This window comes from Octodon degus, unplaced genomic scaffold (assembly GCF_000260255.1).
Source record: "Octodon degus isolate 3935 unplaced genomic scaffold, OctDeg1.0 scaffold00052, whole genome shotgun sequence".
In the NCBI taxonomy this organism is placed as follows: Eukaryota; Metazoa; Chordata; class Mammalia; order Rodentia; family Octodontidae; genus Octodon; species Octodon degus.
Genome location: NW_004524628.1, coordinates 1,866,122 through 1,892,388, shown reverse-complemented (window position 1 = coordinate 1,892,388; position 26,267 = coordinate 1,866,122). Strand labels below are relative to the sequence as shown.

Here is a 26,267-nt window from a genome sequence, read left to right as displayed (position 1 = left end):
GTTTTTTTATCTCAACATTAAAGAGTCCTATTTTACATTGTTTTCTTGAAACCTTAAGTTTATACCAGACTATAGATATTATTTCTGTAAAATGAGACTTTCTTTTTTCTGAACAGTTAAGTCATTCAGTTGTTCCGGGCCTGTGAAGTTTACAATAGAGTGGTATTTGAAGTATCATGTCTGTCACAACGACTATGCTGATCTAGAGGTAAGTAGAATACACATGTATGTAAAGTTATGGAAAACTACCAAGGTAAAGACTTATTAGCTCATCACATAAGGAGGCATGAAGTAGAGATTATGATGTCAGAAGCACCCCAGATGAATTTTGGGACTCAAGGCAATAAGTCAAAGCATATGCTTTCCGAGAAGATCATGAACCTTTCCATTTCCTTGTATCTTACAAAACTTGTTAGAGCTTAAGTCAGACTTGCAGTGGCCATTGATAAAACGAACTGTGGTTCACCTATAAGTGAAAATCAAGTTAACTTGAGAAAGAAATTTACATTTCACTTCAACAGAACATTATAGGGCACCTGTAATTTTGGTGAGTACAAGGAGATTCAGTGAGTTCAAGATGATCTTCGGGCCGAGGTGAGTGGGAGAAGGGAGAAGAGGCTTGGCTGGGAAAGGTCCCTCCTGCCCTGACCTGGGAGCCCGGTTCATCCCTGGTCTGGAAGGGATTGTGCTGGGCTTGTTGTTCTAGAACCCCAGGTTGTGCCACCCTGGAGCTCAGCTGGGAGAGCTGTGCCTGAGTCCTGTTACTGCTACGGTTTGGTTATTAAGTGCCTTTTTCTTTCTCTGTCAAATGTTTTTTTTTTTTTTTTTTTTTTTTTTTTTTTTTTTTTTTTTTTTGTGGTACGGGGATCAAATTCAGGACCTTGAGCTTGCCAGGCAGGTGCTTATGCCACTGAGCTATATCCCCAGCACCTTTCTGTCAAATCTTTTACACGTAGGATAAAGTTGAAGTGGCTCCAAGACACATTCTGTCTTATTTTTCTGAGTATTTCTTTGTGATGTACCTTAGTCACTTGCATTAAATATTACTAACTCTGGATGCATTGGAATGGCTAAAATGTTATGAATGTTAGATTGTTAGGGTTACATTAAAAACTTTTTTCCCTTTGGTATTTTATTTTACCTCATTTTTAAAGTATTCCAAACTGAATAAAATATTGATATTATTTAGATATTAAGTTTTATTTAGCTTCTAGGAAAGGAAGTGATATTATTTAGATATTAAGTTTTATTTAGCTTCTAGGAAAGGATGTGTAGAAATAAATTATAACATTTTACTTTGGGTAGGAGCTGTCCCAAAAGCATGAACTTCGTGGTGATGAAGATTTTTGTGGTTATTTCAAGAATACTGACTGTTGGACAACGAAAATTGAAAACTTAGATTGTAACAGTGATTTACAGGTGTTTCCTTCGCTGAATGTGAGTATTTGTCCTGTTGTGTTAGAATAGTTTATTGAATTCATAGTGAATATAGATATCAATTTAAATAATGCTATATCCGTATTTTAATAAGGTATTAAGTTTGTTAATTCTCAGTGTTAGTTTTGTGTATATGCAGTAGTCATAATGAAGTGTTAATGCCCATCATCTATTTCTTCATGCCTTTTGCCTTTTTTTTTTTTAGTTTCTTTAGACATGGTCTTATTTATAGTCCAGGCTGGGCTCAAGCTTGTAGCAGTACTCCTCAGCCTCCCGAGTAGCGGGGTACAGGCGAGAGTAGCAACACCCTGAGTCCTTTTATGATCCCTGTCTCTAATTTATCTCTTGTTCTTCTATTGCACTCAGACCTTTGCCCCCATCATCCATCAAAACAGCTACCATCTAGGGTACAGTGGCTCCATGCTATTACATACAGTGATCTGTGGCTCCTGCCAAAGGTCTTGACCCATCAGCAGCATGCAACCCAAGTAGCCACACCTTCCTTCTTCATGCCTGTTCTCCTAACCCTTGTCACGTGCCCCTGTTAGGTTATAAATTCGGTCATCCCTGGATGGGGAGGCTCAGGGTTATTTTCGATCTTCTGGAAATTCTGAAATGGAAATATATATCCTTAGTAAAAATTTAAAAAAGTTTTCAAACTATTTGTGTACAAGTATACAGTATTACATACATAGAAAAGTACACACAAGTACACATTGGGATGAATTTAAGAAAAACTAAGTAGATCTAGATCAAGTACAGAATATCTTAGCAGCTTGAACTAACACTTTCCCCACTGATAGTGACCACTTCCCAATGGTAAACACACCATTAAGGAAATGATTTATGAAAAAGCAGACTTGTTTTACTCGTGTTTAGAGTACAGTGAGATTTGTTCTCTAATGTTCAGCTTTCAAATCTTTACTTTCATATGACCCTCTATTTTACTATTAAAATTATTTTCCACATAGAATTGTAGTAATGTAACAGAATTATTTTATTCTTTTTTCAGAATAAAGAGCTAACAAGTAACAGAAGTATCTCAAACCAGGAAGGATCAATGGTAAACCATTTTATTTGTCTTTAAGTGAAACATTTACAAATTATAGTAAGATTGAAAAAAATCTTACCAATGGACAGATACAGAGAATGGTATAGGTTATTAAAATTAGAAAAGAAAAACAATTTAAAATAGCATGTTTTAATATATCATATATAAATTGTGCATATGTAATGTTGCAAATATATAACTCTTGTTTCAAAATCTCTTAATTTTGGGCCAGGTAGATAGCTTGGTCGTCTAAGCACCTGCCTGGCAAGTGCAAGGACTCAGGTTCGATCCCAGGTGCCACATGCTGTGCCAGCCCTGTGCCGAGCCAGCCACTAAAACTGGGCATGATGACGCACACCTGTAATCCATGCACTGGGGAGGCTGAGACAGGAGGTTAACTCTGAGTCCAAGCTGCATAGTGAGACCCTGTACCAAATAAATAGATTTAAAAAAATAATAACTTTTAAGCTGGGTGTGGTGTTGCATGCGTGTAATCCCAACACTCAGGAGGATGAGGCAGGAGGATCACCGCAAATTTGAAGCCAGCCTGGGTTACAGAGTGAGTTCAGGGCTGTCCTGGACTACACAGTGAGACCCTGCCTCAAAAAACCCTAAAAAGACCACCTTCTGGAGTGTGGTGGTACATGCCTGTAGTTCCAGCACTTGGAAAATTGAGACAGGAGCATCACAGGTTCACGGCAGCATAGTCTGTATAGCCAGTTCAAGATTAGCCTGGACTATCTTATAAGACCCTGTCTCAAGAAAAAGCTATTGCTGTTGTTCATCCTTTCTTTTCTTGAAAAAATAGAATTCTACTTCTGAACGTGCAAGATAACATAGCAGAGGGCCACTGTTGTTGTTAAGAATATAAAAGTAGAAACTGTGAAGGTAGTATGATAGATGGGGAACTTGGTATGTTGGGGCGTTTCTGAGGCTGAAAAGACCGAAGGAGTTATGTGTAGGAACCAAAAGTAGGTTTAGGAGAGCCCATTGTTTTTTATTTTTTGGCGGAACCAGGGATTGAACTCAGATGCCTGCGCTTGCCAGGCAAGCGCTTATTCCACCAAGCCATCTCCCCAGCCCCATGAGAGCCCACTGTTGGCTTTTTTTTTTTTTTTTTGGCTAGCTCAGCCCACCTTGAGGGCAGGGCTGGCGCTGCATGATCGAACCGCGGTCCCCTGTGCGTGCCTAAGCTTGCCTAAGTGGGTGCTTTAGACCACCAAGCTATCTCGGCAGCCCTCGTTGTTGCCTTTTATCCTGCTGCCACTTTCACATTTCCTCTTCAGTCATCCTGTAGAATCCGATGATGGCAAGGCATTCCCTGCGGTGGCTGGGACAGACTTCACACAAACTCTACCTCGTGGAGTGGAAAGAACTAGAAAATATTGAGGAAAATAGAATGTGCCAGGTTTGGTCCAGTTAGGTGGGACCATTGGAGATTCATAGACACTGCAGTGACAGTTTTATTCCTTAGAGGAGCCACAAATGACAGTACATGAAGAAATTGGAGTCATCCAACCTACATAAAGATGGCCCTTGGCACTTTCCGGGTCTGTATCTATGGATTCCACATCCACAGAAAAAACTAACTGTAGACAGATTATTTGGGAAGAAAATCCTGTACTGAACACATATAGACTTGGTTGTCATTGGTCCCTAAAGATTATAATGTAACCACTATTTGCATAGCATTTACATTATATTAGGTATTACAGGTAATTTAGAGATAAATTTACAGGAGCATGTGCATGGGTTATATGTAAACATACCATTTTGTCTGAGGGACTTGAGCATCCATGGGTTTTGGTATCTGCGGGATGACATGTGTTTTGGGGGGTGGGTCCTGGGATCAGTACCCCATTGCTGCTGAGACACAGCTGTCCTCAGTCTGAACTATTTCTGACAGTACTGATTTCCTTCACCCTTTTGGCCTGTTTAAAAACAGGAATAGTTAAAGCTGAATGCTTGGTAGTAGATGGGCAATATTTGGATGATAATATCAAAATGTGAAGTGGTAGTGATATAGGAAAACCCATAGAAATATAAAAAGTAAGAGGCATTGAAGAGTGAAAAGGCCCTTCTCCAGACACTCTGGGTCTGGGATGATGGTGATTTTAAAAAAAAAATAGGACATCTGTTTTCCCTACACTCCTTTTTCTCTTTTCTCTGTTTATTCAAAGTAATCTAATAAAATTACCAAAAATTGGGCCAGGAATGTAGCTCAGTAGCACAAGTGGCTGCCTGGCAAACACAAGGTCCTGAGTTTGATTGCTGATAACAAAAGAAAAAATATTTTACAATGTGGTCCACAATTGGGTAACTATATCTTATATAGCAGTTTGTTTAAAATAACAGATTTTTCCCCTCTATTTCAGGATGTTGTAGCAAGGACACAGAAAGATGGGTTTCATATCTTTATTGTTTCTGTTAAAACGGAAAAAACAGATGCCAGCTGGAATTTGAATGGTACATTTAAACTGCATGCATGTTTTTTCACTGTTTGCATTTTCTGTGTTCTATGTATTTTCTCATTCAACCAAATGTCCATTTTCTGTTAGTTGCCTAGTTTGACTTTAGTCTTTTTAAAAATGTTATTGTAGTGCAAGGTCCTGTGTTCAATCCCTGGTACCAGGAAAACAAAAACTTGCAAAAAATATGTTGTTATATTTTTTTGGTTAAATTGTTTTTTAGGAGAGGCTTATTTTTTGGTTTTGGTGCCGAGGACCAAACCCAGGGCTTCCAGCAAACATTCTGTTGCTGAGCCAAATCCCCAGTCTCCATTTTTCTGTTAAAAACGTATTTTTCAGAAATGGATTAAAAAATAAAAATACAAAAAAATTTCTGTTGGTCACACATTTTGAAAACTAAAAACTAATTTTTTGATTCTTTTTTTTTTTTTGGCAGTACCAGGGATTGAACTCAGGACCTTACACTTGCCAGGCAAATGTTTATTCTACTGGACTGTCTCCCCAGCCCTAATTTTTTGGATGAATTGAAATTTTATTGTTAATTGAGCATAACTTTGTAGACATTTGTTTGTAGCAGCAGTTTTGGAGGCCAAGGCAGGAAGATGGCAAGTTCAAGCATTGCCTGGGCAGCCTAATGACTTAGTGAGACCCTATTTCAAAGTAAAAGATAAGGGACTGGAGATATAGCTAAGTTCGAAGACCCTGGCTTCAATACCTGGTGCTGCAAAACAAACAAAAAGCTTCAGTTGACAAATCGCGCGCGTGTGTGTATAATCTTGAAACTTCATAGTGTGATATAAAATATTCAGTCCCTTCAGTTTTTAAAAAAATTTACAGAAATGAAACAACATCTTAATGCTATTTGAAATAGATTAAATTTTTTCTTGAGAATGGTTGTCATCAAGGGTTTCAGAAGTTTGTAATTTGTTTTATTTTAAAGGCTGTCTGGGGGCCTGGCCCTAGCTCAGGCCTTTAAGTGGCTGCTTCCACAAAGCTGTCAGCCTCAGGTTGCTGGAGTTCGAACCTCACAACTCTCCCGCTGGCCAAAAGTGCCCTGAAGGCATTCGAGGAACAAAAAAAAAAAAAAAATCCTAAAGGCTGTCGCCTAGGAGTAGGAAGTGCATGCCTGCCGGCTGTGGCTTCTGTGTTTGTGTTTCTGAGGAATCTGTCCCATACCACTACTGGAGGCCCAGTGAAGCTGTCCTTAGACTCACGGTGACCCAGTGGCCTGTACTTTTGTTGTAGCTAGGTGGCAGGATGGTGGCAAGGTCCCTTGTCTCTCTCTTTGGGACGGTCTCTAAGAGGAAGCTATCCTTCACACACTTTCAGAGCGGCCACTGCTACCATCAAGTTCATAAGTAATTTTTGAGAGAATGAACAGCTTTGTGGATCCCAGAATTACTTTGGCTGATGTCCAGAGCAGTGTTGGGGCCTGTGACAGTCGTGGCCACTGGCCCATTGTTCTGATTCGGTCACTGGGAACCAAGCCAGGCTCTGTCTTTGAGCGTGCATAGTTCAGGAAGAGCACAGAGACAGGCAGTGCAGGCAGGCATGGAGTAGGCGTGCTGCACAGTGCTGCGTGGGCAGCTGTGCTGGCTGCCTGTGGCCACCGGAAGATGTGAGCAGCACTTCCCACTGCACTGTCCCAGGTAGAGGGAGCAGGGGCCCTGACAGCATCCCATCACCTGGCTGTAGCAAAATACCTGCCATGGATAGTTATAGGTGTCTCAGTTACTCTTCTCTCCTTGCTGGGACAAATACCCGACACCCAACATGAAGGAAGGAAAAGTTTATTTAGCTCACAGTTAATGGAGGTTTCAGTCCATACTGAGCTGGCTGTAAGGTAGAGTGGCACATGGCAGAGGGCAGAAGTTCATGGTGGTGCCAGAGCAGAGAGCAAAGGAAGCTGCAGCAGCTCTGGCAGCTAGCCATCCTCTCTCCTCCTTACACCATAAAGCAGATTACCTGCCCCAGGGCATCCACAGCATCCACACCCACAATTATCACAAATTCCACAAGCTGCCCGGTGAGTCCGTAGGGCTTTGGAGGGACAACTAGACACCAAAGCAATAGGGAATAGAGTTTTGAAGGCTAGAAACTTCAAAGTGCTGGTAGATCTGGTCCCCGGAGCCTGGCAAGGGTCCATGTCTGCTTCCAGGATGGTGCCATGAACTCTGCCCTCACAGGGCAGAAATGCCAGAAGAGCAGAAGGAGAGGCTGTCAGGCCCTCACACAGCGGGTGGTGAAGGAGCTGGAAAGGGCCATCTACTTCCTTCCCGCCTTCGTGGTAGTGCATTCGGGGGGGACTTTCTAACAAGCCTCACTATTTTTTTTTTCTGTGCTGAGGCCTGAACTAATTCCTTCTTCATTTGTGATAGGCAAGTTTCTACCACTGAGCTGTGTCCCCAGCCCATAGCCCCACTTCCTCATACCATTACAATGGGGATTCAATTTCAACACGTGAATTCAGAAGGCAGTTGGACTAGTTTTGTGCACTTTTCTTTCCAGGTCTTGGGCCTTTGCCCCGATGCCAGCAGGCAGTTAAGCCCCTGTCGGGTGGATGATGTGCTCATTGCCCAGCCCTCCCTGTCTTGCATACTTACATAGTGTGGCCTTCTCAGGTCTCAGTGTTTTATCCCATGTTACATTAAGAACCTCCTTGGGGAGATCAGTGAATTAGTGAGAGGGCCAGGCGGGGACCTGGTTGTGTCGCTGGTACTTCTTTCTGTAGAAGATGAGTCAGTGCAAGTCTTCGCAACAGCATGTGTACAAGTAAATATATCTTGGTAAGAGCACGTAATTATCCATTACCTCATGTGTACAAGTAAAAATTAACTTTTTCATTTCTTCTCTAACCCCACTGCTGTTGTCACTAGTTTCTCTTTCTATGATGGGGCCGCATGGATATATCTCTGCATCAGATTGGCCTCTAATGATCGTAAGTATTTTTACCTTTTTCGGCTGGCTGACTCGCAGGCTGGCAGGCTTTCTTTTTTTCTTGCGATGTTGAGGGTGAATGCAGGGCTTCACATGTGCTAGGCACTCTAGCACTGAGCTATGCCCCCAGCCCATGTTTCCTTTTTTAAAAAAATGAGTTTTGTATTCTAATGGTAAACTTCAAATTTTAATAACTTGGTAGTACTGCTCTCTTTATAAATAATAGTATATCTGGATCCAGAGTGATCAGAAAATAGAGGACTGATTCTTAAATGTGTAAGTGCCAACTTTGATGCGATCAGAAGGTTTGGCTAATACTACTTCTCCCTACAGTTCTACATGGTGATGTGCATTGTTTATATATTATATGGTGTGCTCTGGCTGATGTGGTCTGCCTGCTACTGGAAAGATATATTAAGAATACAGTTCTGGATTGCTGCTGTTATTTTCCTAGGAATGCTTGAAAAAGCAGTTTTTTATTCTGAATACCAAAACATCAACAACACTGGACTGTCAAGTAAGTTTTGGTGTCTCTAACTAGAGTGTGCTGTAGCAGTTTCTTGGGATCAGTGAGTGGAACTGTGGGAGACCCCCTTTTGTACACTGACTTGGAAACGGGTGTGTTACACACGTAGGTAAAGAGGAGGGAAGCCCAGAGGAGAATGGCAGTGCCATCCTGACCTGGGCGAGAACATGCATTCTCTTCATTTTCTGTCTTCCTTTTTGCCAGCTGCTGTCTTTCCCCTTGCTTTTCCTCCTGAGAAAGAGAATTCTTATTCCCTAGAGCTTAGCTGTGATTAAAACAACACAAGGTTCTAGACAGAGGCCCTTATGGTGTGACCAGATTTTTTTTTTTTTAATGTTTCTTCTTTTTCTTCCAATCTTCTTTTCTCTTTGCTAAAAGAGAAAAGGATAATTTGGGCACAGACCTAAAATCAGTGGCACCATGTGGACGTTTTTGTGGGTTTGCATCCTGTCCTACTTCACTCATGCAAGGGCTTTGTGTGACCATGAGCAGTGCCCTCACAGTTCCCAGTGGCATGTGTGCCATGGGGTGTACAGGTAGCCAGGAATCCACAGATTTGTGTTCCAGAATTCCCAAAGCTAAATCTCAAAAACACCAAAGAGGTAGCAACTCATCCCACTGCTGAAACTTTGGGAAGGGAGACAGCTCAGAAGGCCTCGTAACAGCACCCTAAGGACCAGTTACAAATGATCTGGGTACAGATTTTCAATAGATTTTATTTTTAACACCCTATGAAAAAGTAAGTTGAAATAATAGACAAAAATGAATTTTAACAATTTTGATAATCTTTGAAGCTGAGTGATGGGTTCATGGGAATTCATTACACTAATTCTTTCCCCACGTGGGGAATATTTGAAATTTCCCAAAATAAAAAGGTTAAAAAGACATGTACAGAAGAATGAAGAAAGGGTAGACATGCTGGTGTGCAGAGTGGAGGTTTTACTACCCAGTAGGTTTTATATTTGTGCACATGTGCTCAAAGTTGGGAAATGAAGGAAAACGGGGCCTGCTGCTTGGGGTTGAACCGTCCTTGGATAGCAAAGGTGAGCAGCTCCTTTGCTGTCAGTGGTGATCTGGTTTGCTTTCTGTTTTTCATTACTGGGGGTTGAACCTGAGGGCACTCTACCACTGAGCTTCATTCAACTTCAGCCTCTTATTTTTGGAGACAAACCCTCATTAAGTCGCCCAGGTGTCTCTAACTTCTACTCCTCAACCCCCAACCTTCCGAACAGTGGGACTTCCGGCATACACCTTCATGCCCAGCTCTCAAATCCTGATTTTCATAACACTGTTTCTTAGGTATTTTTGGACTTGCTTACACTTTCCCCAAATGTAGGTCAGGCTGACTTTCCTTCTACTATGGGTTACTGTGTTAAATCCAGTGCTTAGCACATTAGTTCTCTTTACCTGGCCTAGCCAGAGTCCACGCTTCAGTAGACAGAGCGTCAAGAGGGTCACTTGACTATTGCAGCCACACAGTAGGAATATAATGACTACTTTCGTTTGCTTGGTTTTTTGTAGTGTGGGAATCTCAGCTAGGGCTTTGCACGCGCCAGGCCAGTAATCTCCCTCTAGCAAATATACTTTACATGAGCTAATGATGAAGGCATCCTGGAGAAGAGAGAGCTCAGTGGATATTATAGCTTTCAGATATCTACAGGAAGAAGCATATAGTTCTATGTAGCCTCAAGGGGAAGCTGAGAGCAGAGAGGAGCTCAGGGAGACTGGTTTCATGTTGAGGGAAAAAGGCTTCCAGTGGAACGGGTTGGATTTGGAGTGAAATCTGCAGCTGTAGTGAACTGTCCTTCCTTGAATTTCTAAATGTCAGCTGGATTAGATGACTTCTGATTAGGTATGCCTAATGTGTGTGAGGCCAGAATGCAGTGGTACCTCAGTCCTGCTTAGAATCCTGCTCTAGATGTGCACACAGTGAGTTCTTTTTTTTTTGCACTCAGCCCAAGGTCTCTTGATCTTTGCGGAGTTGATATCTGCGATAAAGAGGACCTTGGCCCGCCTGCTTGTGATCATCGTGAGCCTGGGCTACGGCATTGTGAAGTAAGTACTGGAGTGTGGTAGACGCCACATCTCCGGTCTGGGGACTCAGCCCATCTGCATTATGGCCTCCTGGAATTCCCGCTCACTCATAAGACAAATCCTGAGGGGAAAACTGCAAGAACCTTTTTTTTTTTTTTTTTTTCTTCGGTGGAACCAGGGATTGAATTCAGGGCTTTGAACTTGCCAGGCAAGCACTTATTCTTCAGAGCTATCTCCCTGGCCCTACTTAGCTCCCTGGCCCCCTATTTTTAACACATATCCACATACTAGCTATTTTACATTAATTCCAAATAAAGATCCCAAATTTGAATTCCAGTAACTTTTATAGTTAGGTGAATAGTCAACTTTTAGGGTAAAAAAAAAAAAAACCAAAAAACAAACTTTTAGGGTAATGGAAAAGCTAAAATGATTCGTAATTTTCAGGCTTATGTTGAGCTTTCCAGGCAGTTCGGTAAGCTTTGTCAGTGCACACAAATGTTGCAGCAGTGTGGGTTAAATGCCAAGTCAGCAGGGTTTCTGGCTAGAATCTGACTAGCCCTGGACGCCCTGCCTTCCGGACCCTCCCAGGCAGACCTTGCACCCCTGTGACTCGCTGGACATGAATATGGGGGATCATGTCCTCTGTGTCCTTCTGCAAGCCTGCAGACACATCACCTTCTGTGTCTTCTCTGTCGTATCTAGGCTTCCTGTCTCCTTTCTCCTCTCATACTTGCTCTGCTGTCTTTCTCCTTGGGACCTCCCTGTGATGTCATTGTCCTCCGTGCCAGTGACCCTGACCTCATCTACCCTCATCCCTGTCCCTTTACCTTGTCTCAGCTTCTGATTCCCATGGTCTTTTTCTAGACTGTATTCACTTCAGAATCCCAGTATTGAGCAATTCTTTTTTCAAGTGTCTCTTCCTCTGTTTCCTTTTCTGAGATCAGCTACGGCCGTCTCTGGCTTCTGGCCTCCGGCCTACCACCTCCTGCTATCCTTTCCCTCTTGTATCTTCACCTTCTTCCTCTAACTTCATTTCCTCAGTCCAGCTGGATGCTGATAACCGATTCGCTGCCTTTCCTTTGGGCATCTTCTTGACAGTCTAGCCTTGGCAAATCCAGCTTTGCACCTTCCACAGCCTCATACCCCAGCAGAAGCATTGCAGCACTGGACCATACTGCCTAGGGCCGGGTTCAGTTCATGACCCTGAGCTTCAGGTGCACCCATGGTACTGGCGGAAGTGTTACTAGATTTTCTCACCAGTCTTTTTTCCCTTCCTGTTCCCTGAAGAAGATGATTTTACCCTGTCTCCTCACACCTCCCAGCCCCTGCCCTCACTCCTCTGCACTGACCAGGGTTCCTTTTTCTCTGAGGAAGGAGAAGCTGTCAGCAGGGGGTTCTGTTGTAGTGCTGTCCTCAGATCCTGTCCCTCTCCCATGTCTGGACTACATATGGTGTTTTCCTCCTCAGTAGGCATAGGCTCTGCCTGCCCTTGTGTCCTGTCCTGTCAGTGAGGTTGCCTCAGCGGTTGGTGCCAGTTTTTCTTGCTTCCTAAGTTTTCCTCCCCCATGAGTCACTGTAGCTTGCTGATATTTGTTGTCTTTAAAAACAAAGGCCTCCCTGAGTCCTGCATGCCCTCTCCTATATTTCTGTTTCATTTTGTTCACACTGTGTATTGAACCTTTCCAAATGAGTCATCACCTATGCCTGCCACTTCACCTCCCTCATTCTTTTGCACATTCCCTGGAGAGGTTTCACCCTATAGCTCTACTGAGGCTGCCCTGGTCATGTTCACTCTGACCTCCCTTGATCCTGCCAAGCCTCAGCCCGAGTGCTTTTCCACCAGTTTTGGTTATGGAACCTGGCTGTGCTTGGTTTCTCTCTTGCGTCACTGGGTGCTCCTTCCTGATTTCTTCTGCTACAACTTCTTTGTCTCGTGAGGCCCAGCCCTGGAGTGCCCCACGCTCAGGCCTCAGATCCTGCCCTCTGAATAACACTCCTGGGGCCCTCTCAGCCTGTTCCACGAGCCTAACTTCAGAATACACCCAGAAGGAGCCTTCCCATCCCATCTGCAGGTACCGGCCTGGCCAAGCCACTATCTTTTCCCTCCAGACTGTAGAATTGGCTGCTACCTGGCTTCTAGTTTCCCTGCTTTCACCCTTGGAGTACAGCAGTGGCGAGATGATCCTTTTCAAATGTGACTGCGACTGGTACTTGGCTACTCTTTTGTGCAGTAAAATCCGCCTCCCCGTTTACTTGGGAGGCTGTCCTGAAGGGACCTCATCTCCTGCTGCTCTTCCTGTGGACATGTGATTCATCCTGCTGACTGTCATTTGCATGAGCTCCTTCCCCTGATCCCAGACACTTTTCTTCATTTCCTTTGGACTTCTGCTCCATGTCATTTCCAACAGGCGAGGGCTTTCAGGATCCCCAAGAGTACACACTGTGAAAATCTGTTCCTTCAGCCTTTTATGATGCCATTTGATGGATGTTAGTATCTCGCATCTGTCTAACCCCCAGCCCACCCTTGGTAAAGTCGGAGCTTTGCTTATTTTCTATCCTTGACCCTGAGACTCCTGAGGACTCAGAATTTTCAGTTTGAAGCATCAAAACTAAATTCAGTTGGCTGTCCTGTGGAGGAGGCAGAGGCTGCAGTCAGAGAAGTGCTAAACTTCCATCCCTCATTTACTCTTCCCCTGCCTGAGTTGTACGATCATAGATTACCTAAAACAAGACCTAATTTAGCCATTTGTGGTTAATATTAGTGGGAGAATAAAGTTGTCATCTTTGCCAGTGGCATTTGCCTTCCTAGGTGTCACCAGCCTACCCTTCACTCTATAGAAATAGTGCCTCTTTGTTACAGAGCTTGAACTTCAGCAGCAAGAACTTTTCCCGCCTTTGTCCCTCACGGGCTTGCTTCACAGGCATCCACAGGGAAGAGATGTGAGGCCCCCAGCCTGTTTGTGCTGTGTTCTCGGGAAATGCGCTTTCTCCTGAGACGGTGCTGCCGAGACAGGAGCGCACTGAGGGGCTATGTAGTGGCTGTCCTGGGACTGGAGGGTGTGCTGGTTTCCAGCGCATGTTACTTACCTGTGCATTTTCTTTTCTCCTGACCCCTTTTCACTCCAGGCCTCGGCTGGGAACAGTCATGCACCGTGTGATTGGACTGGGACTGCTTTACTTTATCTTTGCAGCTATTGAAGGCGTGATGCGAGTCATTGGGGTAAAAACTACACTAATGTCACTACCACCCCTCTTGTTGTACCTGTGAGATGTGAGCTTACTTTAGATTTCTTGAGAGGATATTTTTAAAGATGTAAATTTAGGAAAAAAGGCCAAGTTGAGTTTTTTCCCAGGAGGTAGTTCTCTTTTAATACTTCTGAAGGAAACAGCGAGGCAGAATACTGCTCCAAGTGACATGAATGCTTGAGAAGGCTCCACTTGGTGTCTTCCCAGGAATTAGCTCTGTCCCAGATGTTCAGTTATTGTTATATAGTCTGTACACATTTATGTCTTTTTTTTTCTTAATGTATTTGGTATAGGGTCTCACTACACAGCTCAGACTCATATCGATTGTCCTGTTTTCAGCCTCCTCCAGCGCTGGGATTACAGGCATGCGCCACCATGCCCAGTCTCAGTAGTCAGCTCAGCACGCCCAGGGGCAGGGCCGGCGCAGCAGGTGGTGCTGGGGATTGAACCCTGGCCCCTGCGCTTGCCTAAGCAGGCGCTTAGTCCACTGAGCCATCTTGCTGGCCCACAGCTATGTCATTCTTAATCCTGGCATCAGGTGAACAGAGTTAGCTCTATGAGGTAATTATGTGCCTCGAGGCATGTCAGCATTGCTCTGCAGCAGTCTTCTCGTGCTCGTGTCGGGTGGTCACAGGTTTGCTTGGACGCAGCGGCCTTGTACTTTGAGGACTCAGCAGCCCCTCCTGTTGGGAGACGCAGGCAAAGGCTCTGTTCAGGAGAGACGCCTCTGGTTATGTGCGCAGCAGCACTGTGCACTCTCGGGAATATCCATATTTATATCTGTCAGGACTTTAGATTTCTAGCCTTGATTTTTTTCTTAGTAAGTGATTGAGGACTATATCTTACCTATTTCAAAGAACTTTACCTGTTTCACAATGTCTTTTGAATACAATGTATAAATGAAGTCATTGTGTGCAGAGTGTTTAGTCTTGGGAGGCTGCAAACAGGCAGATCACTACGAGTCCAATCTAGCAGCGAGACCCTGAACACCCTGTAGAAAAAAAAAAAAAAAAACTTTAAGGGACCAGGGAGGTAGCTCAGTGGAATAAGTGCTTGCCTGGCAAGTGCAGGGTCCTGAGTTTGATCCCTAGTACCACCAAAAAGAAAAAACAAACACAAAATCTATTCCCTTCTCTATAGTCTTTGATACGTCTGCATTCCCTGTCATACACCAGATCTTTCCATACGTATATTTATTTTTCCATAATCATGAGCTTTCCATATACATGTTTATACATATATATTTTGTAGAATGTGAACTTTTGCTAGAGAAAATATAGAAAAGATAAGTACCTCACATGTATTTATGCATTATGTTTTTTAGACATTTTACTTCAGCAGTGTCTTAGTGACTTAAATACGGCTGATGAGAGTAGATGTCTGATCCGCAGGCTGTGGCCTGGCACACAGTCCCTCTCCTATTGTACTTCTTTTGTGTCCTTTTACAGCAAGGACAGGAAGGTCAGAAGTCCCTTTCTTGCGTAGTCCTGGCTAAAGGCTTGGTAGGAAGAGGGGAGAGACTGAAATGGCCAGTCTGAGTGAGGCTGGGACGTGAGGCCTTTCATTTGGCAGTCCACAGTACCAATGTATCACTAACATCTAATAAGTCAGTGACATGCTAGCATTTGTTTTTGCCAAAACAGGTAATTTTCATGTGCTAAGCACAATTCTCTTAAGGAATAAGATCTTTTATGTGGCATTGTAGAATGATAAAATGAGCTAACTTTTTTTTTTTTCACCAAATGATAATTGCTGTACTGTAATGGAACTTTTACAACCAGACTTTTCCCCCCTATTTTGTCTTTCAGGGTTCTAAATATTTAGGTGTTGTTTTGGGTGACATTATTTTAGCAGTTATTGACTCCATTTTTGTATGGTTCATATCCTTTACTATGATTTCCACAAAAGCTTGTTGCATCATTAAAATTAGATTATTTTTAACTTATAATAATAGAGTGAAATACAGTTATGCATTATTGTTTCTTCAGTGTAAGAGTTTATTTGAAGATAAAAAAAATAGTACCTCCCCAAAAAAAGAATATCTCTTTATTTAAGTTCAGCAAATGCTTCAGTGCTTAGTACCTGCCAGTGTTAAGGCATGCATGAAAAAGATTGTCCCTGCAGTTAAAGAACTCACAGCCTGCTAGGAGAGGCATGTGTGTCACTTAACTAACAGCAGTACAGCAATAATATGCGCCATTTGAGAATGGCATCATGTGAACAGAGGTAGCGAAGAGAGAAATTAATTCTGGCATAAAAATCAGGAAAGACTTTAAAGGTGGTAGAATTTAAGTGGAACCAAGAGAACAAATAGTTTGCTGGGAAGAGGACTGGGGAGAAGGTCATATGGGGAGAACTGAGGGGAACAAAGCGTTGGAAGCATGGAAATCTACCGAGGTGGCCCTGGGTAGCATTCCTGTAGAATTCTGGCCACTGGGGGCAGGAAAGAGAGACAGAATGGCATGTTTGTGGGTTGTGAGGTCCTCCTGAAGGTGGGACACAGAGAGGATAGGAAGCTGTTCACATGGAACATGATGGGACCAGTGGCAGAGAGAAGGGTGACAGAAGGTGACAAGGAGGGACTAAGGGCAGGAAGTTGGGTAAGAATTCACTTGCATAAGTACAAAGAAGAGATAAGGGTCAGAAATACAGTGACAAAGTGGGGAAAACAATCCAGATGATAGGCTTGCCAGAAACAGGCGCTCCAGAGAGGTCTGCCATGGCTCATTAGAATAGCTCGGGTGCAGCAGTGCCGTTTTCTGGGTGGGGAGCTTGGAGGAGGGGCTCTTGGACCAGGTTTGGGCTGCCCAGGGCATTAATGTGAAAAAAGATGTGTAAGTCACATCCTGGGCTTCTGAGAGGGTCGGGGCTGGAGGTGAGGGTCAGAGGACATGTGTAGATGGGAGAAGGCTGCAGCTGTGGAAAGAGCCAACCGGAACATGCACCTCAGTGGAGGAGGGCAGGATGGAGCCTCGTGGGGAGGAAGAAGAGCCTCAAAAGAACACAGGGTGCAGGGAGGTAGCAGAGCCAGCAGACTGCCCTGGAGCACAGCGGAGGTCAGGAGGATGCGGTCCAGAGTGGCCTCGCCCACACCAGCGCCCGTCCTTCAGCAGCTTGGAGCAGGCAGCCGCAGCACAGGCTCAGTGAAGGCCGCGGCTGGAGGTGTTGCAGCAGGACCAGCTTGGAGGCAGTGGTTCCTGGGGCCTCCTCTGGCTCGGTGACTGAAGTCGAGTGTGGGGAATTCCTGTGTTTTTTCCTCCACAGTGGTACTGGTAGAAATGGGAGGAACTCAGGAAAACGTGACCTGGTTAGAGCAAAACACAGGTTATGTGTGTTGCACAGCATTTATTTTCATGTCATCACCATGTCTTTCCTGTTAGGTGGACTTTTAATTTTACCATGTTCTTTTTGTTTCCATTGTCTTTGCCACTTCCCTCTTTCGACATGGAATTTTCTTTTATTGTCTTTGTTGTTGTTGTTACGGGAACCAAACTCGGGACCTTGTGCTTGCCAGGCAGATGCTGTGCTACTGAGCTACAACCCTGGCTTCTTCGTACTTCTTTGCATGTTCTTGTGTGTATGTCTGCCTGGACAGCCAGCAGGTTCGGCCCTGCCTATTCCTTTCTCCACAGGGAGGTCTCCCCGCTGCAGAGTACAGTGTGCAAATGCAGCCCTGCTCAGGGCTGCGGGGACCCTGCGGTCGTTTCCTAAGCCTGGCCTCGCTCTGCTGTCCTGCCCCCATTTGTGAGTTCTCAGTATGCTTTCACATTGAAGGCGCAGTGCACTTTTGATGAATTATTACAGCTCATGGTTGTTTACCTTGTCTGAGCACAGGGATTAGAAATATGCTTTTGGAAAGATGATGGCTGCTGTTGAGCCTCCCTTCACAGAGCAGCGCCTGCAGCGCCCGCACAAGGAGCCACCCAGGCCCTCCTGGCTTATATCCATGCGCCCTCTCAGTATGAGGAGCAGTGATACGAAGTAGCATCTGATTTTAAAAGTTGGTTTTGACTGAACTTGCTTAAAGCTATTGTTTGCTTCCATTCATAGCTCTAAATTTAGGACCCAGATTTATTAGTTAAATTAGTTAAATACATCTGTTTTTCTAAGAGAGCCATGTCTTCATATTTTTCAAGTTTCTCAGAAGACACTTAAAGAGGTGCATTTGCTGACTGTACTCCTCGGTGCTGTGTGTGAGCAGTCAGCCTTGAGGTTGTGGCTCCCCGGCTTCTCTGTAGGGACACTTGCCTGTCAGGAGAGGCATGCACAGAAAGGACCGCACGTCGGGAGTCAGGGTGGAGATGCGCAGAGCTGTTGGCCCTCGGCGTTAGCATCTCTGGGTCTTGACACTTTGCCATGCGTTCAGAAAACGAGTCTAAGATGTCTGTTCAAATTGTGTGTGTGCTTGGAGCTTTGAGCAAATCAAGGAGTCAGTTCACTGAACTGTAGACTTTGCTTGTAAGAAAATCCGTACAATCTTTTCTCCTAGTAATTTATAGAAAAGTGTTTCGGAGGTTTCTTGTTCTTAACCATCTATAGAGTAGTTCATTGGAAAAACTCAGCTGCAACTTAGCAGAAAATTCCAAGGGACGACAGCTCTATAGGGTCCAGTTCCCTCTGCGTGTGCATGGGTGCCATTTACCACCCTCGTGGACAGCGTTGACTGTGGTACCATCCAGTACGTAGTCCGATCTCGTGGAGAATCAAGGACAACAAAATGCGGGATTTAATTTGCTTAATAATCATAATGAAATTCAGACATTTAAAGTATTTTGGTGAGCAGAAGGAACTCTAGTATCCATTTCTGCTGGACTCTTAATTTGTTGAGTTTGCCTTCAGATTATTGTCTAATTTGCATCACCAGAGTGAAAAATGCTTTCTCTACACAGGGGAAAGAAACCCCAAACAACAGTGGGTTTCCTAGATGATTACAAATGACAAGCAAAAGAAGTGGAGCTAGGTACATGCAGAATGGACAGCTTTGATAATTACCCTGCTTCCTTTGATTTTGATGAATTCGATGTAGCTAACCATGTAAGAGTCTAACTCTGACTTAGCAGGAAGAAGCCTGGAAAATGCAAAAGCCTTAGCTTTTCTCAATGTGCCACCTCCTTTTTTCCTGCTTGTTATTTTTTGCTGTTTTGCTGCAGGCGAATGACTCTGACCTTGTTCTTCTGGCCAGCCTCCCCCTCTCTCTCCTTGACTCGGGCTTGTGCTGGTGGATATCCTTTTCCTTCGGCCGCAGCTTGTGCAGCCTGCCCCTGGGATGAGGCGTCTGTTTGCTCTCGTCATTGCTTCCCCTGATGGGAGGAATGATTTAATTGTACCTAATTGTGACAGTGTTGGTAAGTGAAGGCTTAGGGTGCTTCTAATTTGTTTTTTATATTGCTTGAGTTCAAAAAACATATTTTCGAATAATAAAAAAGACCAGTTTTTTACATCTTGGTATGTTTAAAGAATAAGTTATATTTGTGCTTTTGTAAGTTCTAGTAGTAGCCCTGCTTGGCTTATGTTACCTTACAAATTGATTTACCTTGCAACTTCTTGATCATTTACAAAGATTAAAAACAGTCTTGCAAAGTAGGTTTGGAGAGAAAATGAAGTTTTTGATTAATGAAGTGTTTAGAACTTAAAATAGGCATCGATGTAGCACCTCCCTCTTCTTTCCTTTTGCCCAGCTCTGGTACTGCCAGAGAAGTGAACTTGCACTGAAGGACAGAGGTTTGGGCTGGGCACAGTGATGCACACGTGCAGTGCTCTGGGAGGCGGAGGCAGGAGGGCTGCAAGTCTGAGCCCAGCCTCACCACTTTAGTGATAGTTCAGTGTGAGGGCCCTGGGTTCAGTCCCCCCACAGCAAAAAGCGAAGCGGACAGGAAAACTGCAAGTGATCTGGCATGATTCCCTTCACTATTGAGGAATCATTGAAAAGGTCTGTGCTCACACAGAATTGGCAGTTCGCTGTGACCTGAGGCCCAGCCTCCTGGAGCACAACCAAGCTTAAGAAAACCTCATTTCTATTCTGGGAAAGGGAAGTCCAAAGAAGCACCTTCCCGCAAGACTCAGCCTCTCAGATGGCCCAGGACTTGTGACAGGGCTGGGCGCTCCAGATACCCATTCTCAGCCTCCTATATGATTAGAGGAATCTTACGCATTCACTGGCCAGTCTGGAAAAATACTAATGAGCAAATGTCAAGCCCTGTCTTTCCCCATGCCCTGAACTTTGACCCCATCAGCCTGACCCAAGATAGCCCTTCATGTGGCCCCCTTCTGGGAACCTGCAGGCTCCAGGGTTTGACTGGGCACTCACACCCCCACCTCGCCCTCCCATGCCAACTTCTCTCTAGCCCTTGAGACTCTAGGAGGTCGTAGAATCCTAGTGTTCCCCCACTGCAGTAGTGGCTAGTAAAATCTGTTTCTACCTAAGCTCAGTTTTGTTTGGCATATTCCAGCATTTTAATACATAAAATGGATCTAATAGATAACCTGACTTCTTTATTGTGGTCATTCAGAGAATAGGCTAGGAAGAAAAATAGGAAAGAAAGAAAACAGAAAAGCGGAGGTCAAATGGCACACTGGGATGTGGTCTGCAAAGGGCATCGACCTGGCAAGGAGTTGGCTGTGAGCGTGAGCACCGCTCTGTGTCCTGGAGACTGGCCTTGAAGCAAGAGCACATCACAGTCTTACTTGTGTTTTTGCCTTTGAAGGTTGTTCATTTATTTCAGACAGTGGTAACTCATAAAGCAAAATCTGTGTAATGGACCATGATTATATACTATTGAGTAAGATAACATTTTCTGTGTTATTAGTTTCACATTATAGGAACTTTATTTAGCAGTACTAACTTTGGAAGTATTATAGAACATTCTTAGGGGCCGGGGAGATGGCTCAGTAGGATAAGCGCTTGACAGGCAAACTCCAGGATCTGAGTTCAATCCCCGGTTCTGCAAAAAAAAAAAAAAAGTATTATAGAACATTCTTATGTTTTAAAAAAAATTATCCGTTACTAGGCCGGGAAGATGGCTCAGTAGAAAAGCGCTTCCCTGGCAAGCGTGAGGGCCTGAGTTCAGTCCCCAGTTCCACAAAAACAAAAACTAAATAAACAAAAATAAATAAAAATAAACTTTCCATTACAGTTTTAAATGTTTTTCCTTAACTCTTTTTACATTTTTATAAGTTTGGCACAAACAATGAAGACACTAAGACTAAGAAAAAATACAGTGAAATTTTCCTTATATAGGCATTTTACAAATACTCTCATCTTTGCTGTGCTAGGTAAGCTGTTTACTTATTCTTATTTTAAAAATTATTTCAGTATTGCATATTTCTTCAAAGGTGACTTTTTTGTCTTTCAGCTTCTGTAGTGTTTATGGTATGGACAACTAAGACATTTAGAATGGCAAAATGCCAATCAGTAAGTAGATCTTCATTTTTAATTATACTGTTTTATTTTTTTATTTTAAAGAGAAAAAATAAAATTTCAGAACAAGACAACAGAGTAACAATAGTTAATACACTATGTGTTGTTATATTCAAAGTATACTGTCTTGTTTTGTTTTAAAATGTATTTGGTTATTACAGGGTCTCACTACACAGCTCAGACTCGTGGTGATCCTCCTGTTTTCTGTCTCCCCAGGGCTGAGCTTACAGGCCAAGCCACTACACCCAGACTGGGGCCAGGCTGGTGTGGCATGTGGTGCCGGGGATCAAACCGCGGTCCCTGTGCTTGCCTGAGCTTGCCTAAGCAGGCGCTTTAGTCTGATGAGCTGTCTTGCTGGCCCTAAAGTATACTGTTTTATTTTGCGAAACTGAAGAATTTTTATTTCTTGAACACATGTAATTCTAATGATTTTCCTTTTTCTTTGAAGTATTTTGTCTAGCATTAGACAAAATACTTCAAAGACCAAAACTCCTCTTTTAAATGAGTAAGATTTTCCTTTTAAATCTCCTTTACTCTCATGCCTTTTTCTCACCTTGAAAAAGAATTCTCTTCCTCCATGATTAAGAAGAACAGGCAGGGACCAGGCTGCAGCTCGGTGGTGGAGAGTGCCTGCCTTGCATATGAGTCATTTTCTTCCTGCGCACTATGAGATTGAGTGGTTTTGTGTCTTTTTTGTGTTTCTTCCTTTTAGTAGCAGGGATTGAACCCGTGCCTCGGATATGCTGAGCACGCTCTGCACCTTAGGAGTCCCCCACGCCTGGTTGTGTTGTGTTGTTTGAATCTAATGGGGCCACCAGTCTTAAATCGAGCGTTTTCTGGGTGGCACCCTCATTGCGGACTTCTGGCGATGTTCACTTTGGGTTCCCTAGTTGGGGAAATTCTATTTCTCAGGCCTACACAATGAAAGGCTCTCTTAGGGCAACCCAAGGATTGGGAGCTAGCCTCTGGGCCGCCTTGGGGATGGTTCAGTAAGAGATGAGGGTGACTTCTGGAGTTTCTTTCTCCTCTCCTCACCTCTATCTGAAGTTCAAAGCATATGCTGTAGAATTTTGTTTAATAAATCCTTTTGTTAACCCTGAACTTTTACAGAATGGGGTACTTATAGCATTAGCCTTTTAGAAACATTATAAAAATAGAGACTTTTAAAAAAAATTTTTGCTTAGAAGACTTTGATGGGAGAGATGTCATTCACACTTGTCATATATGTTTGAATGGGAATGCTGTATGCTTATCAGAACATTAATTTTTCATATTTGATTTGTCCTTATTTTAGGATTGGATGGAACTCTGGGTTGATGATGCGTTTTGGAGCTTCCTTTTCTCAGTTATCCTTATTGTAATAATGTTTTTGTGGAGACCATCTGCAAATAATCAAAGGTACCTAACAGGAAAATTTTAAGTTGGCAGATGTTTGTGGGTGACCATCTTTAGTGTCGGAAACATAATTGTTAAAAAAATTTAAGTTTATTGGTACATTTTAGGTATACGTAATGATCATATTCATCATAGGGAACTGTACCTGTACCTGCTGTAGCAGGGGTCTTTTTTTTTCCCCCATTTCCTTACCTTCCCTTCAACCCCTCTTCACCTTCCTATTTACAAAAGCTTTGTTTCTATTTTTTCTTTTTTTGTTTTATCTTTTCCCTTCCCCCCTCCCCACAGTTCTTCTTCCCATTTGAGTATTTCCTCCCTGTGTACCAATATCTGTTACACATTTTGGTCCTTACTTGTACTTTTAGTTCTTCATACCAGAGCAACTATGCACTCTTTACATGTGTGTCGGGAGTATTTCACTTAAAAGTATGTTTTCCAGGTGCATCCATTTACCTAGCCATGACTCAGAATTTTCATTTTTTATGGCTGAATAGTACTCCATGGACTAAAAGAACCTTATCTTTATCTGTTCATCTGTTGATGGACGTTTCGGTTTCTAAGATTTAGCTATTACAGACTGCCACTGTAAACATGGGTGTGCAAATATTGCTGTGGCATGAGCTGCTGTTAATTCAGAAAGATACCAAGAAGGGGAATACCTGGGCCAAATGGGACCTCTGGTCCTACTGTTCGGAGGATTCTCCACACTGATTTCCATGGTAGTTACACCAGTCTGCACTCCCGCCAGCAGTGGAGAGGGTTCCTTTTCCCCTGTCGCCTCCCCCACGTTTGTTGTTGGTTGACTTCTTGATGATAGCCACTCTCTCTTGAGTGAGATGAAATTCAGCATCGTTTTAATTTGCATCTCTTGAATGACCAGTAATGTTGAACATTTTTTCATATATCTGTTTGCCATTTCTACTTCTTCATCTGAGAAGTGTCTGTTCATTGCAGATGCCTATTTTGGGAGCTGGCTCTTTAAATTTGAGGGACCTGCGTCTTTGGAGCTGTCGGACGCGTTTGTGTGGGCTTTCTGCCCATCGTGGCTAAGTGGGGCTCCGTCTGCCTCGTTGTGTCTCGCCACGCTCTTCCCCCCCGCGTGGGGGTGTCCTGCCGTGATGCCTGCGAACAGACTCCTTTAGGTCATTCATGCTCTTGCTGTTTTCACCCACTCCAGTCAATCTTATGTTATTCTTCACACCATCTAGCAGCTACTGGATGGATCTCGCATGCTCCCTCGCTTGTTTTATTTACGTATTTGGTACAGGGTCTTGCTGCACAGCTTGGACTCGTAGTGATCCTCCTGTCTCAGCCTCCCCAACACTGGGGTTACAGGTGTGTGCCACCACACCTGGCCTCGGTCGCCAGCTTGGTGCATCCTGGGAGTGGGGCAGGCACGGCCTACGGGACCGGGGATCGAACCCTGGTCCGTAAGCTTGCCTAAGCAGGCGCTTAGTCCACTGAGCTATCTCTGCAGTCCTCCCTTGCTATTTTTAAAGCCTCTTTCTTTCTGTGTTTGCTAACTGCAGGCCTGTTTTCTCCGTCCGAGAGTCTGTCTTCACATTGACTCATTCTGCTGTGTATACTTTCAATTAAATTTTTAATTTCCTGCTAGCCATCTTGGGTGTTTATGGTTTCCATCGTTTTGTAGTGCTCTCTACTTCTTTATCTGTGTCTGCTGTGGAGTCACTAAACATGTCTTTCATTATGGTCACCATCTCTGTAGTTACCTGAGAAATTATTTCTGACTTTATGTTTTCTAGAACCTCACATATATGCTTTGTTATTTCTGTTACCACTTCAGGGAGTCCAGGTGGGCAGCTTTTGGGTTGCTCCACCTCCTTGTCCCCTGGGCGTGACTTTGGTGAGCTGGAAGTCTGGAGTTGCACTTTGCTTACGTTCCAGTCTCTATCTCCCCTCCCCTCTCTTTTCCTCCCCTCCCCTCCCTTCCCTTCTCTCTTCCCCTCCCCTCCCCTCCCCTCCCCTCCCTTTCCCTCTGTTCCCTTCTTCTCCCCTCTCTCTCATTTAATTCTTGGGTTGATATTTATAAGTTGCCTATGATAAGTAGCTTTATTGCTAGTGTTCAGAACCCTTAGGGAAAGACCGGCCAAATAGCTCAGTGGATTAAAGTGCCTGCAAGCAGGAGCAGGGGCGAGGGGTTGGATCCCGGGCCTGCCTTGTGTGCCAGCCCCCTCCGGGCGATTGAGACTGGGTGTGGTGGCACACCTGTAATCCCAGCTCTTGGGAGGCTGTAAACAGGAGGATCACTGTGAGCCTGATCTAGTAGTGAGACCCTGAGCACCCTATAGATCCTTCCCTAAAATACACATAAATAAATAATCAAAATAAAATAGAACCCTTATGGAATTACTGCTCCTTAGAGAGGTAGGTGGCTTTTGAGTTTTGAATCCACATCAAGGTGTGTCTGTGCTGTTGCTGGTAGACAGTGTAGGCAGAGTCCAGCTCTGACTTGATTAATCCCGGCAAGCCAGCTGTAGCTTTACTGCGGCTAGTGGATAATCCCAGTGAGCCCGCACCTGTAGCCCCACTGAAGTTAGGCTGGTGCCTGTTGAGGCTGAACGCAGACCCACCCAGCCTGTAGCAGTCCTGGTGCTCACCATGGCTTGCTGGCTGCGCTCATCCCTGACTTCCTGCCGACTTGAACTCGGCTCCCTTCCCTGACCATGGGACCTGCTGGGTAAAGCCGTCAGCCGTTCTGAGTTCCGGCTCGGTTGGCCCCCGTCCTGCAGAACAGCTGAATCCAAGCCACTCACGGGCTGCTGCCGTCCGCTGCCTCCGTTGCTCTGCACCTCTGCTGCGTTTCTCCACGGAGGCCTCTGAGGTCACCAGTAATCACTGTCCGCCCGCAGTTTGGAGCCGCCCCTCCCGCAGCGTGAGTCCAGGCTCGGAGAAAGTGCCGCCAGCCGCCGCCTTCTTCATTGAAATCTCTGCTATCCCTGTGGGCTGCTGTTCCCACTTCTGACCCTTCCTGGCCTCCAGGAGCCCACTGCCTTCCTTCTCCTCCTCCAGTGTCTGGACCCTGAATCTCAGGCTCGTGCTCTGCTGTGCGCAGCTCTGCCAGCTTCCTAGAAGCTTGCTCTTTTGTCTGTTTTTCTTTTTTGAGACATGGTCTTCCTCTGTAGTACATGCTGGCCTTGAACTCACTGTGTAGCCCAGGCTGGCCTTGAACTCAAAACGATTCTTTCTGCCTCAGCCTCTCAAGTGCTGGGATTACAGATGTGTGCCACCGTTCCAGGCAAAAACACATTTCTAGAGACTGTGGTGAAGCAGTCTTTGCTTTAAGCTGTGTATTATCAAGTAGAGAGAGAGCACAGCAAATGCACAACAGTGAAGCAGAGGTAGAAACCTGGCGGGGGTACAAGATTTCTGGTATCCAAAAAAGAAATTTGAGTGAGTTTAAACAGACCGTCAAAGTGCTCCTTGTTTTTCCTATAGATATGCCTTCATGCCCTTAATAGATGATTCCGATGATGAAGTCGAAGAATTCATGGTCACACCTGAAAATTTAAGTGAGTCATACAAACTTTTCTTCCTAAATTAGCATTGTACATATTGTAACAAATTTAAATGCCTTTATTTGTTTTTTTTTTTTTTTTTTCACTGTTTCAATTCATTTATTCTATCGCCCACTGTCAGGAAGCACACAGGGAAGGTGGGTGAATTCCTGGAGCCCAATGTGCACTGGGGGTTTACAGAATGCTGGAAACATCAAAGTCAGACACAGAAACTCCTTGC

At 44.2% G+C, this 26,267-nt stretch overlaps 1 protein-coding gene across 2 annotated transcripts in view; it reads left to right on the top strand.

Annotated features, from left to right (window-relative positions):
* The window catches only part of Tmem87b (transmembrane protein 87B), a 50,181-nt gene that overhangs the window by 9,276 nt on the left and 14,638 nt on the right, over positions 1 to 26,267 (top strand). Inside the window, exons 3-15 of one of the 2 annotated variants that reach the window (XM_023717386.1) lie at positions 117 to 208; positions 1,306 to 1,437; positions 2,450 to 2,500; positions 4,864 to 4,954; positions 7,833 to 7,894; positions 8,227 to 8,410; positions 10,375 to 10,474; positions 13,580 to 13,673; positions 18,850 to 18,921; positions 20,863 to 20,971; positions 21,052 to 21,110; positions 22,411 to 22,514; positions 25,968 to 26,041. In XM_023717386.1, the coding sequence (XP_023573154.1) occupies positions 117 to 208; positions 1,306 to 1,437; positions 2,450 to 2,500; positions 4,864 to 4,954; positions 7,833 to 7,894; positions 8,227 to 8,410; positions 10,375 to 10,474; positions 13,580 to 13,673; positions 18,850 to 18,921; positions 20,863 to 20,971; positions 21,052 to 21,110; positions 22,411 to 22,514; positions 25,968 to 26,041 (1,224 nt within the window). Of the gene's footprint in view, positions 1 to 116; positions 209 to 1,305; positions 1,438 to 2,449; positions 2,501 to 4,863; positions 4,955 to 7,832; positions 7,895 to 8,226; positions 8,411 to 10,374; positions 10,475 to 13,579; positions 13,674 to 15,507; positions 15,580 to 18,849; positions 18,922 to 20,862; positions 20,972 to 21,051; positions 21,111 to 22,410; positions 22,515 to 25,967; positions 26,042 to 26,267 lie in introns of both variants that reach the window. The other variant, XM_004633230.2, reaches the window with a different exon arrangement.